The 16,352-nt window shown below is 47.7% G+C and overlaps 1 protein-coding gene across 1 annotated transcript in view; it reads right to left on the bottom strand.

Moving 5' to 3' along the window:
• LOC115094236 (eukaryotic translation initiation factor 3 subunit C) overlaps nt 1-16,352 on the bottom strand; it is a 114,057-nt gene that overhangs the window by 78,604 nt on the left and 19,101 nt on the right. The window contains exons 5-6 of the mRNA XM_029607070.1: nt 13,270-13,395; nt 12,967-13,021 (exon numbers count right to left, since the gene is read on the bottom strand). Of these exons, the coding sequence (XP_029462930.1) occupies nt 12,967-13,021; nt 13,270-13,395 (181 nt within the window). The remainder of the gene's footprint in view (nt 1-12,966; nt 13,022-13,269; nt 13,396-16,352) is intronic.

Genomic DNA, 16,352 nt, shown 5'->3' with positions numbered 1-16,352 from the left:
CTTGAAAGGAAGTGTGCCCTGCTGCGACTTAGAAGAGGAGTCAGCCGACCAGTTGCGCAGCTAGAGGCGGCGTCTGGCCGACACTGCTGATACCATCGCCTTGGCTTGCACCCGGAGTAAAACATAGAGGGCGTCCGCTCCATACGCCACTGCCCCCTCCAGTCGCTCCGCCTCTGCAGGCGGGAGGTCCTGGGTGCTGAGCAATTGTTGGACCCACCTAAGACTTGCCCGCTACATAAGACTGCTGCAGATAGTCGCCCGGACACAGAGAGCCAAGACTTCGAAGATACGCTTAAGATAAAATTCAAGCTTATGGTCCTGGACATCCTTAAGGGCGGTGGCTCCCACCACCGGGATGATAGTGTGTTTGGTGACCACATAGATCAAAGAATCCATTTTAGGGGTTTTCAGCATTTCCGGGCAATCCTCGGGGAGAGGGTAGAGCTTATCCATAGCCCTACCCACCCGTAGTCCCGTTTCGGGAGCTTCCATTCCAGAAGGAGCAATAGCTTGTGCATGGGATGGAATGGGAAGGTGCATGGAGGCACCCTTAGTCCCGCCAGGACCGGGTCCATGTGAGCTGGCATTGCGGCCGTAACCGAATCATCTGGAGGGACCTCAATCCCCAGTTCCTGCAGGATAAAGAGAATGAGCGGCTCTAATTCTTCCCTCTGAAACAATCGTAATACGCGGGGGTCATACCCTTCAACAGGGGGACCCGGTAAGGACGGATCCGCGTCCGGATCCTGGTCTGGCAAGGCGGGTTGCTGAGGTGGATCGGGGGGGTAACCCCAGGTACCACTCTAATCCTTACGGAGCCTTGCGGATCCGGGTGCAGCAGGAGTGGGCAAGTGCAGTATTCTGGCGGGTGGGGGAACTTGGGGAGGGGTCCTCTTCCTCCTGTAAGCTAGCCAGGTACGACTTGTGCATCAGAAGCACAAAATCTGAGGAGAAACATGGTCTAGTTTTCCTGGGGGGGGCCCAGATGAAAATCGGGTTCATCAGCCCCCTGCAGCTCCGAATCGGGAGCTGCATGAACACCCAAGATGGCTGCCGTTCCCGCGGTTTGCCGGATCAGGAACGGCCTGGCCATGCGACGAGAGGAGCGCCCCTGGGTCCGTGTTGGAGTCGCCACCTCGGACAGACCCTCCCCACCCGGTAAGCAAGAGGGACAAACCCCATCGCGGGAGAGCCTAGAGGCAGGCTCTCCGCAGGCCAAACAACAGCAGTGAGATCGCAGCATAACTGACAGGCAGTCCCCGGAGAAAAGCCGCGAGCAGGGGGAAAAAAAACCCCAAACAGCTGAGCCGAGCCGGGGAGAGGAACGAGTGCAGGTGATCGAACCCTGCCCGTTCCTCTCTCTGTTACCACTGCCTGAGATTAAAATGGCTCCTTTTTCAAGATTAGAGATTTTTATTTATTTAAAACAGGGGAATGGGCTTCCCTGTAATCACCACCGGGGAATTAAGGCATCCCGGGGCTCAAGGCAGTCTCTGAGGGGGAGGGATTGGAACCACCAGTATCGCCCCAGCACCGGGAAGGGAGCCTAGATTGAGAGAACTCAAGGGGCAAGCCCCTCTAGGACCTCCCAGGAGCGAAGGGACAGCACTGTCCCCTGAGACAGAGTTAAGACAACAAACAGTTGTAAATTTAAAAAAAAGTGTTTTGTTTTTTTTAAAATTAGACACAGAAATTAATACTTGCTTGAACTTTGAAAGATAGATAGCAAAGGACCCCGCAGGGTATAGATAAAGAATTGAAATAAGGGAACCGCAAAGTGAGCTACCGGCATCTGCTGGAGACAGACAAATACTAGAGGGATGCAGGATAGGCTCTGTCCTGATATAGGATACCCTTTCAGTTTTGGTCCATCTCCATCTGCTGGACAGGAGGCTCAACCCACGGTCTGGAATGATCCGGGTACATACAGGGAACTGCCCTTACCGCTTCCACGGAGGAGTGGGCGACCCTGGCTTCATTGTGCTGACTTTCTTCGTCTGGTCCCCTAACTGGCGCTGTCCCTGGAGGATCTGCAAGTACTGCAAAAGGACTGCTGTCGTCCCAAAGACTGTTTCAGCCCTAAAACTAAGGAACCCTTGCCTGAACGAAACTGCCAATAATCCCTAAAATGGGACCGGGATGAGAAAATCTTCTTACTGCTCCTCTTATTCTCAGGCATTTGATTCCCTTTTGACTCCCCCAAAGTCTTCATCAACTGATCCAAATCCTCCCTAAACAGGAGCTTCCCTTTAAAGGGGAGATTACAGTTGGAACTTGGATCACATGTCCGCTGACAAGTTGCACAACAAAAGTCTGCGTGCCACCACTGCCAAGACCATGCTCCTGGCGGAAATATGCACCAAGCCATAGAGCGCATCTGTCACATAAGCCCCGACGCACCCGGCCACGCCTACCCGGCTCTTCGGCCTATCAGAGGCCATCTCCCGACGTCCTCCGGTGGCCCTTTAAACTAGGGGCAGTCTAGTGGCGCCATTTCTCCACCCTTGCCGGCACCGAAATAGGGTCAGGAGACCCTCTCCAAGCGGCGGCAGCAGCAGCATCGGGGTAAGAGGCCCCTATCGCCGTCCCTACCACCGACCGGCCCAGACGCCCCGACGCACCCGGCCACGCCTACCCGGCTCTTCGGCCTATCAGAGGCCATCTCCCGATGTCCTCCGGTGGCCCTTTAAACTAAGGGCAGTCTAGTGGCGCCGCACGCCGTGTGGCATGCGCCAAAGGAGCACAACAAAGGGGCCTGCCCCTTTGTGCACCCCTTAGTGCGATCCGGAGTGCGATACTACAGATACTACAGTACGTTTCCTGCTTCAATACCACAACTTGGACTCCACCAACAATTAGGACAGAATCATGACACAAGGCCTACCAATCCCAATCATCTACTACAAGCGCTTCACCATGAGTAACACACTCACACAGCTCCGGCCACGCTCCATAAGAACGCTCACCCCTATCATGATATCCCCTCTTACACAACTCCTGGGTCTTACACTATTCTCTTTAACCCTCTTCAATGCACAGTCGCTCACAAAGAAATCCCATATTCTCAACGATTACCTCCTCGACTCCAAGCCAGACATCTGTGCTATAACTGAAACCTGGCTTAAACCGACGGATATAGCATTGATAAACCAACTACCAATACATTTTTATGATTTCTTCTCACTTACTAGACAAAACAAAAGAGGCGGCCTGCTCTTAGCAGCCAAAAAAGAGCTGAGAATATCCCTACAACCAATCAAAGCCACCTCCAAACTAGAAATGGGCTATTTCAAATCGAACTCCCTTCAAATCCTACTCATATTCGCCCCCCCCAGGAGTCCTAGATACAGACGCCTCCCCAGTGATAGAAACTATAGCTAAGTATTTAAATTTGGATGCCCCTATGATCTTAGGGGACTTCAACCTACACGTTGACTCAACCCATCGCTCATCCAACTGCAAAGCATTTCTCACCTCCCTTACGGCAATGGGCTTCAAGCAAATAGTTAATAAACCTACCCATAAAGCTGGTCATACCCTGGATCTTATCTTCATCAACTCAGGATTCAAACACACCACTTCTCCCAAATGTGTCCCCGTACCCTGGTCCGACCACACCATGATCTCCACTACCCTCAAGATGGAAGAAAATCCTTCACAGCACCAACTAAAATCCACTTTTCAATACAGAAGAACCTGCACCTCAGAGGCACTAAGCGAGCAACTAGCCAGAGATCTCACGAAACTGGATGTCTCAGACCCAAATTCAGCCTTAGCCTCTTGGCATAGCATCACTGAGCTGGTAGCAAACAAACTATGCCCTCTATCGACCAAAACAATCAACCCGGCATTAAAAAAACAAACAACCCTGGTTCTCCAAAGATCTCCAGAAAATGAAGCAAGACCTCAGACGAAAAGAAAACAAATGGCGCAAAACTCCTTGCCCCAGTACACTTGCGGTCTACAAAACTACACTACACTCCTACAGGATCTCAACCCTACGAACAATAAAAGATTTTTACGCTCTTAGAATACACGACCTGATATTTGATGCTAAGGCACTATTCTCATATGTAACCGAACTCACCAAAACCACCACACCACCCATCCCAGACAACCAAGCACAAACTAAGGCCAATGAACTGGCAGTTTTCTTCCAGAGCAAAATTTCCAATCTCCTAACACGCCTCCCCGCCAGCTCTACAACCATTCCCATTCCATTGGCCTCCCTCTCATATAGGGGAGCATCATTGGAATTCTTTGAACCCACTTCCGCCTCCGAAATAGAAACCATTCTGAAAAAAATGAAACCTTCTACTCATCCTTCCGACCATATTCCGACTAAACTACTCCTATTAGTACCAGACACTATCGCCAAATGTTTGACCGATATAATTAACTGCTCGTTGTCACAAGGAATTTACCCAGAAGCGCTTAAACTTGCCACTCTTAAACCACTCCTTAAGAAACCTAACCTGGACACAAAAGACCCTAACAACTTCCGCCCTATATCTAATCTACCTTTTGTCGTGAAGGTAATGGAAAAAGTAGTCAATGTCCAACTCTCAAACTATCTTGAGGAACACAACATACTTCACAACTCTCAATACGGATTCCAGAAATCACTAAGTACAGAAACCCTGCTCCTCTCCCTTACAGACCATCTCATTATGGGTCTTGATAGAGGAACATCCTTCCTGCTAGTACTACTCGATATCTCGGCGGCCTTTGATACGGTGAACCACTCCATCCTCCTGAACAGACTATCTGACATAGGGATAACAGGAACGGCCCTCAGATGGTTTGAATCCCCTCTCACCAATAGAGGTTATAAAGTCAAAATAAACCATAAAGAATCTCCACTCATCAATCCCTCACTAGGAGTTCCCCAGGGCTCTTCTCTGTCTCCCATCCTTTTCAACATTTATCTCCTCCCCCTCTGCAAATTGCTAGCAGATCTAGGGCTGAAACATTATCTCTACGCAGACGATATTCAAATTCTAATCCCTATAACCGAATCCCTTACAAAAACTCTTAAGTTCTGGGACAGCTGCCTTCAAGCCATCAATCTCCTCCTCTCCAACCTAAACCTGGTCTCAACGCAGCCAAAACGGAACTCCTACTTATTTCACCTGAACACAGTGACACACCTCTACCAAGCCAACCCAACACTTTTATTACTCAAGCCAGAGACCTGGGAGTAGTAATCGACAACCATCTGAATCTCAAGAAGTTCACCAACCAAACCACCAAGGATTGCTTTTACAAATTACAGATTCTCAAATGACTCAAACCACTCCTTCACTTTCGAGACTTCAGATCTGTCCTACAAGCCATTCTATTCTCGAAAATAGACTACTGCAATTCCATTCTGCTTGGTCTCCCCTCCTCCTCCACCAAACCACTTCAAATGCTCCAGAACGCAGCTGCGAGAATCCTTACAAACACCAAAAGAAGAGAGCATATTACACCCATCCTCAAAGATCTGCATTGGCTCCCTATAAGCTTTAGAGTCATGCACAAAGCCCTTACCATCATTCACAAAACCATACACCACCAGATCCACTTAGAGTTGCAACTCCCACTCAGGCTCCACACTTCCACAAGACCTATCAGGGACGTATACAAAGGATCCCTACACGCCGCCCCCGCTAAATCCACTCATCTAACAAGCACTAGAGAACGGGCCTTCTAGACAGCGGGACCCAGCATATGGAATGCCATCCCACCAGACCTCAGACAGGAACTTTGCTTGCAAACATTCAAAAAAAAAACTTAAGACCTGGCTGTTTCACCAAGCCTTCCTGTAACTTTCCCAGTACCAGCTAGGCTATTGATTAGGCCGCAGACACCAGTCATGTAACTAGACAATCCTCAGCAAAGTCACTGTTACTGTACAGTTATTGTTATGGAGTTCCTTTTTCCGCCTCTAGCGCATTCTTCTCCTCTACCCATTACCCCTGTTTTATTGTAACTTTCCACCAACTTGTTTATGCTTATGTATGTTAAGGTTAAAGTTAAAGTTTCTTATCACAATGTTCTTTGTAAACCGATTTGATATGATATTTTTCATGAAGGTCGGTATAAAAAAAAGTTTAAATAAATAAAATAAGCCACTCCAGCCTCCTTCAGAGGGCTGAATGAGCCAGTTAAAACCTGCTCTTGTGCTTTCTGAACCCAGCACAAGCAGACCCACTGCATCATAGTGCCACAAACTGCGGCATGGAAGCTTAAGGCAGAAACCTTAAACATGTGCTTAATTGAATCTCCAACATGTGGTCTTACATATCTTTCAGAGTGGCTGAGCACTCTACTGGAATCGTAGTCTTCTTGGTCACCACAGAAGTCACCACATCCATCTTAGGAACCCTTAGGAGATCCAGGGTCTCTTCCATCAACGGGTAAAGCTTCGCCATTGCCCTACCGAATTTCAAGCTCTGAGTACTATCTCAGAGCTTGAACGTGCACTATCTCTAGCCGGCCCCACATTATGGAACTCCATGCCCCTTGACATAAGACTTCAGAGTAATCATAAACTTTTCAAAACACAACTGAAAACATGGCTTTTCAAACAAGCTTTCAAGAAAGAGAATGACACAGGCAATTAAAGAAGGTTAAGCGGCATAGAGCACTCAGTGCTTAGTTTCCTACTGGAATTAGGCCACCATATTTTAACTGTCAGCAACCATCAGGATGAATTGCCACTAAACTCATTTTTCCCATGCGAATTTCCTTAAATGTAAACTCCTTTTCATATACCATGTTATTAATATTATTTGTTACTGAATATGAATGGCACCACCTATGTAAATTATGAACCACATTTTTCTTTGATACAGGTGCCCGATTGTAAACCGTTATGATGGTAAATAACAATGACGGTATATAAAAACTTTTAAATAAATAAATACTAACTTCTGAATTTTCTTAGGCAATGGGAAGGCATTAGGACCATGCAGCTCCATCCACGACAGGATTCCCTCCATTATCAAACTCTTTCTCGGCTATCGTAACCCTTAATTCCTCCAGAACCTGGGGAATGAGGGAACACAGCTCCTCCTCCTTAAACAGGCAGACCACCCGAGGGTCATTCCCCTCCATCACTGGACCCTCATTCGGATTAGGATCATCCTTTTAGCATAAGGATCAGTATTTGGACTCGCATCTGCATCCAGGTCTGGGTCCGCCCCATGTGGGGATGCAAGATCCTCCTGCAGATCATCCAAGTCATCCTGATCTCTGGGGTCACCTTCTGTTCCTGCACGAGCCAGATCCACACGTCTTAGCAGATAACCAGAACCTCCCGCCAAAACCATCCTTGGCGTCTTGGAAGGTTGACCTGCCTGCCTCTCTCTGGGTCTCTTCCCTCCTGTTCCCTTCCTTCCCAGGAACGCCCTATGCAGAAGCAGGACAAATTCCAGAGAAAACTCCTCCGGATCCTTGGCCTCCTGAGCAAGCAGGCTCTCAGCAGATTCCCCTCCACCATCCTGATCCTCCTTAGCACTCTGAACCACAGGCAAGAGAGGAGGGGGGGGGATCTCTGGGCTCCCTGAAGGCTGGGGGCCCCTAAATACAATCCCCTGGGGGGCACAGTTGAACCAGTGGATCCCCCCGGGACCACAGTTGAGGCTCCCGAAGACTGGAGGCCCTCTTTTCCATCATTGCTCCAACGAAAGTACCCTCTTCCCCCGACATGCAGCCGGTACAGAGGGAGCAGGAATGGAGTCTACCCAACCAGAGCCCGCATGCCGCAATACACTGTTTCAATGCCATTTCCTACGTGGCCACTATAGACACAATTGCAGCCCGAGCGCACTGATGCCCCAAAGCAGGCTGAGCTGCGTCGGCCCAAGCAGCACGTGCAACACTTGTTCCGCACAGCCAGCTCCTCCGCCGGGAAAAAACAAAAGCGGACTCCTCTTTCTCTCCCTCCTGCTGACCCTGACAGTTCCTGATGAAACGCCCCAGTCACCAAGCCGCAGATTGAATCTCCTGATCTGAAAACTTTTTTTTTTAACTTAATCTAAAAGAAATAACAGAATGACTTCCCTCTGTCCAGAAGACAGCAGCTCACAGGAAGAGACCTCGGAGGCAAAGAGGAAGCCATTCCCCTGGCTATCAAGGCCTCCAGAAGCAGCAAGCTACAGCAGACAGAAGTTTCCAACCCCCCCAATCGCCCGGCTCAACCCGAGGGATGGTCCACAAAGGTACCTAACACCTCAGGAAGCCTGTGTAATTTCCTAAATCCAAACCTTTTCTCTCCCCCCCCCCCAATCAGACTGCAGGTTTGCACCTCTACCATCTGCTAGAGACAAAAATACCGAGGAAACGCAGGTAGCACTCTTGGATATGTAGCAGGGCCTCAAAGCTTTTGTTCCCCGTCTCCATCTGCTGGTAGGGATGCAAAACCCACTTGTCTGGACCAATCTGGGTATGAACAGAAATGTAGCATTTATAGTTGTGACCATAAAGTTCCATTTTAGTCTCATCACTGCAAATTATTTAGTTCCAGAAGTTTTGAGGCTTCTCTAGATGCAGATCGGCTTATTGCAAGTGGGCTGTTTTGTGGCATTGGTGCAGCAATGGCTTTTTCTGGCAACTCTACCATGCAGCCCATTTTTTATGAAGTATCTCCTTATTGTGCATGCTGAAACACCCACACCATTTTGTTTCAGAGAAGCCTGTATTTCAGTAGAAGTTGCTTGTGGGTTTTTCTTTGCATCCCAACCAATGTTCTTGGAGTTGTGTCTAAAATCGCGTCTGGCTTGGCATTAACCGAACTTATAATTTTCCACTTCTTGATCAGAGTATGAACAGTACTGACTGGAATTTTCAAATCTTTGGATATCTTTTTATATCCTTTCCTGATTTATAAAGTATGATTGCAAATCCTTTAACAGCTTTTGCTTTCCCTATGCTTCAGTTAGCACCAAAGTTAGTACAGCCCTGGATGAAATGCACAAGGGTTTCTCAAGAGCTAAGAAACACATTGACTATTTATACACAGACACTAATTACAATCAAACAAGGTACAGGTGTGGATACCTACCCTTCATTACTATCTCAGCTTCAGTGTATATTATCAGCCCAAATATTCATGGTTATGTAAACTTTTAAACAGGACCATTTTAATATTTCTTTTATTGATATGGTTTGTTTAATGATTGCACTACTCTGTGATGCATAAAATAGTTTAATTTGAAACACATTAAAAATAACAGCTGTGTTTTGTCTGATCACTCATGTTTCCTTAAAATGCTAGCATCTTACAAATTCTGCCAGAGTATGTAAACTTATGAGCACAACTAAGTGCTGATAAAACTCAGCAAAATGCTCCCTTTCGTTATCAAAGTTCTTTCCTCGAATGCTGTTAATATGATTAAGAGTTTGCAGGGTTTTCAGCTTCCATGCCAGAAGCCTACTAAGCCTGTTACCATATTCAAAATAGTTGCCTTGTTAGATCCAATTAGTGCTGAATGTCATCTGCATAAAGCACCTGAAGCTGCCCCTTCTGAACATCCAGCTATCTATCAGGTCGATACTGTAAGACCGCGGGAAAGCGGACGAACGCCCGCTCTCCCGGCGCGCGCACCAGCCCTTCGCCGGTGCGGGCGATTCAGTATTTAAATGAGGGTGACGCGGGAAAAACGGGGAAAAGGAGGCGCTAGGGACACTAGCGCGTCCCTAGCGCCTCCTTTTTGTCAGGAGCGGCGGCTGTCAGCGGGTTTGACAGCCGACGCTCAATTTTGCCGGCGTCGGTTCTCGAGCCCGCTGACAGCCACGGGCTCGGAAACCGGACGCCGGCAAAATTGAGTGTCCGGTTTTCGGCCCGACAGCCGCGGGCCGAATTCAAATTTTTTATTTTTTTTTTTATTTTTTACTTTTTTTTTTACTTTTGGGGACCTCCGACTTAATATCGCCATGATATTAAGTCGGAGGGTGCACAGAAAAGCAGTTTTTACTGCTTTTCTGTGCACTTTCCTGGCGCCGGAAGAAATTAGCGCCGACCTTTGGGTCGGCGCTAATTTCTTAGAGTAAAATGTGCGGCTTAGCTGCACATTTTACTTACTGGATCCTGCGCGCATACCTAATAGCGCCCTCAACATGCATTTGCATGTTGAGGGCGCTATTAGGTGCCGCGGGTGGGCCGCGTGTTTTCCTCCCCTTACTGAATAAGGGGTAAGGGAAAACACGCGTCCAGAGCAGGCTGACAGTGCGCTCCGACGGAGCACACTTTACTGTATCGACCTGTATGTATTTTGGGATCCCCAGAACTTTTATGAGGCAGCTCAAGACTCTTTTATTGATTCCATTAGTCTAACCCTTTCCTTTTTAGCTGCTGCCCACAAGATCAGCTTTCCCCTAATAACGACTTTAAAGCTGTCTCAATTTTTGGGCAGAAATATTCACCCCCCCCCCCCCCCCCCCCCCCCCCCCCCCCAACCCAGGCAGACCTCCATTCTCTCACCAGAGACCCCCAGGAAAACACCTATTTCTCTCTCACACACACACAGACCCCAATGGCTACTGGGGAAGAGCCTATCGCACATCACGCCTTTTGGAAATTAAGCCCATTCTGCTGCCAGCTCTGTGTAGGCCCTGCGATAATAAAAACTGGCGGAGTTAGCACTGTCTCCATGCTGATCTTGTGCATTGTGAGATCAGCATAGAGAAAGTGCTATTCTCGCAAGTTCTATTATCACAGACCTGCAAAGACAATGGAAGGTTTCCTTTGTTCAGCTGCTAATGGGATGAGGTCCACTGGCAGCTGCAGGGCCACTCCGGTTTTTTTTGGCCACTGGTAAGATTGGGTCCACCTGTGGTCACATGCACCTTCCCCCATGGTATGCCACTCCACTAGGCCCAACCAGCAGAGGCGGGCACTCTTGCCTTTTCATCCCAGCTCACTGCTGCTGGTGGCCCACTGGAAGATCATTCACAGCAGCCCCCCCCCCCCAAAGTTTGCACACTCTTGCTTTAACTACATCAGTTCCTCAGTCAAATTATATCATCATACGTGTATTGCATTGCAGAGATTTGAACTACTAAAAAGGCTTCTCTGTCCTCTCATGGGACATGCTGCCATTTCTTCCTTGCTTTAAAATGGTGCCAAAATGTCACTCACATAAGATGAAACCATTAATCCATATGGCTGAGAAACATCATGGTAGATCGATATACTGAATGCTACACCAGTGAGCTGGAAGCCAGATTTTTGCAATGGGTCTGCATGCTAACTGCTATACTTTCCTTTCTACCTATCCCTGCTTACACTACAGTGATAAGCACTCTAGGCCGAAATGGAGAGCTTTATCCCAGGTAAGCTGCTGCTGGGCAACCAAACCCAACCAGACTGTAGTAGAACATAGCTGGGCATGAGTCCTTCCTCTCCCAACAAGAGCCACATCCATGGATACTCCCAGTTCTTAGTCTGTTACAGTAGTCCCTCTCCTCCCAAAAAAAACAAAACAAAAGTCCCCCATAATTTTAGGTAAGATCAGGTTCAGACATGTTACCTGCAGAATCTACTGCCCCCTTATTTTATTTTTCTTTAATGCTAGTCACTGATGCTCCTCTGTTGGAGACAGAACAAAAACAAAAGCAGTGATCTAGATGCAGCCTACATATAAAGAAAGGTTCTTCTGTCCTCTCCTGCTGGAAATCAGATGTCCATTCATGGGTCTGGATTATTCATGGTGGAAAGTAAGGAATGCAATATGTGCATACCTACATGCACATTTCCTCTAGTGGCATTAAAAGCAACCTATAGTATTATAGAAAGTCTACACTCCTTTTGAACACATTTGTCAGACTTTCATGCCTTTGAATGAGGAGCTTTTTTCCTCACTCATCAACACACTATCCTCTACAACTGTCAGGACCAAAAATGTTTTATTGGGAGGATAAACTCCTCTTCTGTCTCTTCTACCCTGACAATTGCCCCAATCCCTGCCAATGAGAAACATCACCATATGATGCTCCTACCACCACGATGCTTCACATTAGGGATGGTGTTCTCTGTGCAATGTGTTACGTTACAGTTGTACCAAACAATGTTTTGCATTCAGGCCAAAAAGTTCTATTTTAGTTTTGTTAGACCACAACTTTGCGAAATGGCTACAGTATTTCCTGAGTGTTCCTTTGCATACTTCAAAAGGTATTCAATGTGGGCTTTCTGTTATCTTCCTTCTTGCCATCCTACCATACAGGCCAGATTTGTAAAGGGTTCGGGATATTGTTGTCACATGCACATTTGGACCAGTCTTGGCCACGGAAATCTGTAGCTCTTTTAAAGTTGCCATTGGTCTCTTGGTTACCGCCCTGATCAGTCTCTTTCTTGCTTGGTCATCCAATTTGGAGGGACGGCCTGATCTAGGCAGGGTACTGGTGGTGCCAAACACCTTCCACTTCTTAATAATCGACTTGACTGTACTCCAAGGGATATTCAAGGACTTTGCAATCCTTTTATACCCATCCCCAGATCTGTGCATTTCCACAACTTTGTCCCTGAGTTCTTTTGACAGCTCCTTGGTGCTCCTGGTTGGGTCTTTGCTTTGAAATGCACTACCTAGCAGAGAGAACCAATAGGAACTGCTGAATTTAGCCTGTCATCATATGAATAACTACAACTTAACACACATGGGGCCAATTCACTTGGTATGTTTCAAAGGTGACTAGTTACACCAGAGCTTTAAATATTTAGGATTGCTAGAGAAGTACAAGGAGGGGTAGAACACATCCAACTAAGCTATTCCATATTTTTATTTCTACTTTATTTTCTAAGGAATTCTTGAATATATTTTTAACCTAGCAGTTGTGGGATAGGATGTGTGGATACATGGAACAAACACGGTTTTACTGAACATTTTGGAAGGAGTGCAGACTTTCTAAAGCCACGAGGTTTAAATTCTCTTCATAACATGCGAAGAACAAAAATTTGCACACACCATGACCAATCAATCTCACCTTCCGAATCTTCATCATTCTTCTCCTCATCTTCATCAGCCGACTCCTCTGGGTTCTTGAAAAAAGACAGACAGGAGTTTCTTAAGACAGACTGACCTGACTGGAGAGGATCAAAATCTCTATTCTTTGGAATTAAAAACCTTTTCAGATTTCTGCTGTGTTAGTACACGTCTGAAGCAAATTCTACAACATTCAACAGCAAGGACATTAGTGCGCAGGAGAAGATGGCAGAGACTACAAGTACTCCCTTGCCTGCTTGCAAGCATTGTTCTGTCTCTCCTGGTCTCCCTGAATTTTCCTCACCTGCTTGTAGGAGCTGATCTGCGTTTCATAGTCCCGATTGTACTTGCGGATTTTCTGGCGTAGGGTGCTTAGTGCTTTTGCATTGTTTTTGTTCATTTTCTTCTTCCCCTCCTTGTCATCCCATAGCTACAAAGGACAAAAAAAATCATATGGTTTGGTTAAAAAAACCCAAATAAATAAATAAATAAATAATTTGCCACTCCCCACTTCTGAGGCTCAAGAGACCAAACCCATATAACTGATTCATTGACAGACCAACAATTCTTTCCATCACATGGGTGTAAAACAGGAGGAAGCTGGGCCTTCAGTAAGGAAGCTGTCTAATTCATTACCTCTGTCCACCTATGCACTCTATCCTAGTATATGAGTGTATAACAGAGACTAATTTGGCTTTGTCAGGAAGAGGAAAATTGGTTCTTACTTGATGATTTTCGTTCCTGTAGTACCACGGATCAGTCCAGACTCCTGGGTTTTGCCTCCCCTCCAGCAGATGGAGACAGAGAAAGTTTTGACAGACTCTGCCATATATACCAAGGTGCCACCCACAGTCTGCCAGTATTACTCAATGTCAAAGCAGAATGGACCAAACCAATCTAACTATATACAGGAACCGTAAACTCAAAAAAACCGGATCACTAAGGCTGACAGTGACCCAAACCCGATAATCAAAATCTTCAGAACCACTTTAGACAATTATTGACTGAGCGGACTCTCCCTTGTCTTGATGCTGATAAGGGTGGGACTCTGGACTGATCCGTGGTACTACAGGAACGAAAATTATCAGGTAAGAACCAATTTTCTTTTCCCTGTATGTACCCGGATCAGTCCAGACTCCTGGGATGTATCAGAGCTAGCTTACTTAGGGTGGGGACCCCGAGAGGCCCGCTCGCAGCACTCTTTCCCCAAATCCCCCCGGAACAGGAACCCGGACATCCAGCCGATAATGTCTCGCAAACGTATGCAGAGACTTCCACGTAGCCGCTCTACAAATCTCTTGAGGCGAAATGTGCTGACGTTCTGCCCAGGAAGCTGCCTGTGCTCTAGAAGAATGCACCCGAACATTTACCGGCGAGGACTTCCCCCGCAGTAAATAAGCCGAGGTGATAGCTTCCTTCAGTCAGCGAGCTATCATAGTCTTGGAAGCCACTCCATGGCACAAAAAGATGGTCCGACAAATGAAAGGCGTTCGTAACCTCTAGGTACTGCAGGAGCGCTCTACGAACACCCAACTTCCACAAGTCTTGCCCTAGTGGATCCGCCCGATCTAAATCTGCAAACGATGGAAGTTCCACCAACTGATTCAGATGAAAGGATGAAACCATCTTCGGAAGAAAAGTCGGGACCGTATGTAATGAAATTCCCGACTCAGAAATACGTAGGAAGGGCTCCCTACAAGACAACGCCTGAAGTTTTGACACCCTCCGAGCTGAAGAAATAGCTACCAAAAACACCACCTTCAATGTAAGATCCTTCAAAGTCGCTCTTTTTAAAGGCTCAAAAGGCGAACCACACAAAGCGCCGAGGACTAAATTCAGACTCCACGAAGGACAAGGTGACCGGACCGGGGGATGTAAATGCTTTGCTCCTCGAAGGAAATAGGCCACATCCGGATGCGTCGCCAAGGACAGTCCATGAATGGAACCCCGAAAACAACCAAGAGCAGCCACCTGGACCTTCAGAGAACTGCACGACAATTCCTTTGCTAGACCAGCTTCCAGGAAACACAAAATATCCGCTAGAGACACCCGGAGAGAGTCAATCTCCCGTTCAATGCACCAGGTTTCAAACACCTTCCACACCCTGGCGTAAATTAAGGACGAAGATGTCTTGCGCGATCTTAAAAGGGTAGTGACCACCGCGTCCGAATAACCCTTGTTTTTCCAAGTGACGCCTCTCCAAAGCCATGCTGCTAGACAAAAGCGATCTGCCTCCTACAAACAGACAGGGCTTTGATGAAGAAGCAGGACGTCCCGTAGGCGCAAAGGACCTGACACGGCCAGGTTGAGCAGATCTGAAACCATGGACGCCTCAGCCACTCCGGGGCTACCAAAATTACCTCTACCGGGTGGAGTTTTATTCGATGAAGTATCTTCCCGATGAGTGGCCACGGAGGAAAAGCATAAAGCAGCACGACGGTCGGCCAGGGGAGTACCAGCATGTCCACGCCCTCGGCGCCTCTCTCCCTGCGCCTGCTGAAAAACCATGGGGGCCTTGGCATTCTTGAAGGTCACCATCAGATCTAGAGAGGGAGTGCCCCCACTCGTCACAAATGAGCCGAAAGGCCTCGTCCACCAATTCCCACTCTCCTGGATCGAGGCAGTTTCGACTGAGAAAGTCCGCCTGCACATTTTCGACTCCTGCTATGTGAGATGCTGCGATGTGAGACAAGTGCTGCTCAGCCCAGTGTATCAGTCTCTGTGCTTCCTCCGCCACTGGACGACTTTTGGTCCCTCCTTGGTGATTGATATAAGCCATCATGGTCATGTTGTCGGACAGGACCCGGACAGATTTCCCTTGAACCAGAGGAAGGAACGCTTGCAAGGACAGAAATACCGCCCTGGCCTTCAGGTGATTGATGGACCACCGAGACTGCTGTAAAGACCATTGTCCCTGCACCTACTTCCGTAGGCATACTGCTCCCCAACCGGAGAGGCTGGCATCCATTGTCACTATTGTCCACTCGGGTATTACCAGGGAAACTCCCTGCAGCAAATTGTCAGAGCAAAGCCACCAGTCAAGACTGGCCCTCATCACCTCTGGGAGCGGGAGAGGCAGATGAAACTGTTCTGAAACCAGATTCCACCTAGACAGCAATGCAGATTGTAAAGGACGCATATGCGCAAAGGCCCATGGCACAAGCTCTAGAGTGGAAGTCATGGATCCCAAGACCCGCAGATAATCCCACACCCTGGGAAGACAGTTGACCAACAGAGCCCGAACCTGGCCCTGTAGCTTGGTAATGCAGTCCGCTGTCAGGAAAACTTTCCCTCGCTGCGTGTCGAATAGAGCTCCCAGAAATTCCAAGGTCTGGGAGGGAACGAGTTGACTCTTGGCCAAGTTGATCACCCACCCGAGTGATCTCA

The sequence above is a fragment of the Rhinatrema bivittatum genome, chromosome 6 (genome assembly GCF_901001135.1).
Source record: "Rhinatrema bivittatum chromosome 6, aRhiBiv1.1, whole genome shotgun sequence".
Taxonomy (NCBI): domain Eukaryota; kingdom Metazoa; phylum Chordata; class Amphibia; order Gymnophiona; family Rhinatrematidae; genus Rhinatrema; species Rhinatrema bivittatum.
Note: the sequence above shows the minus strand (reverse complement) of the source record. Positions and strands in the feature narration are given on the sequence as shown.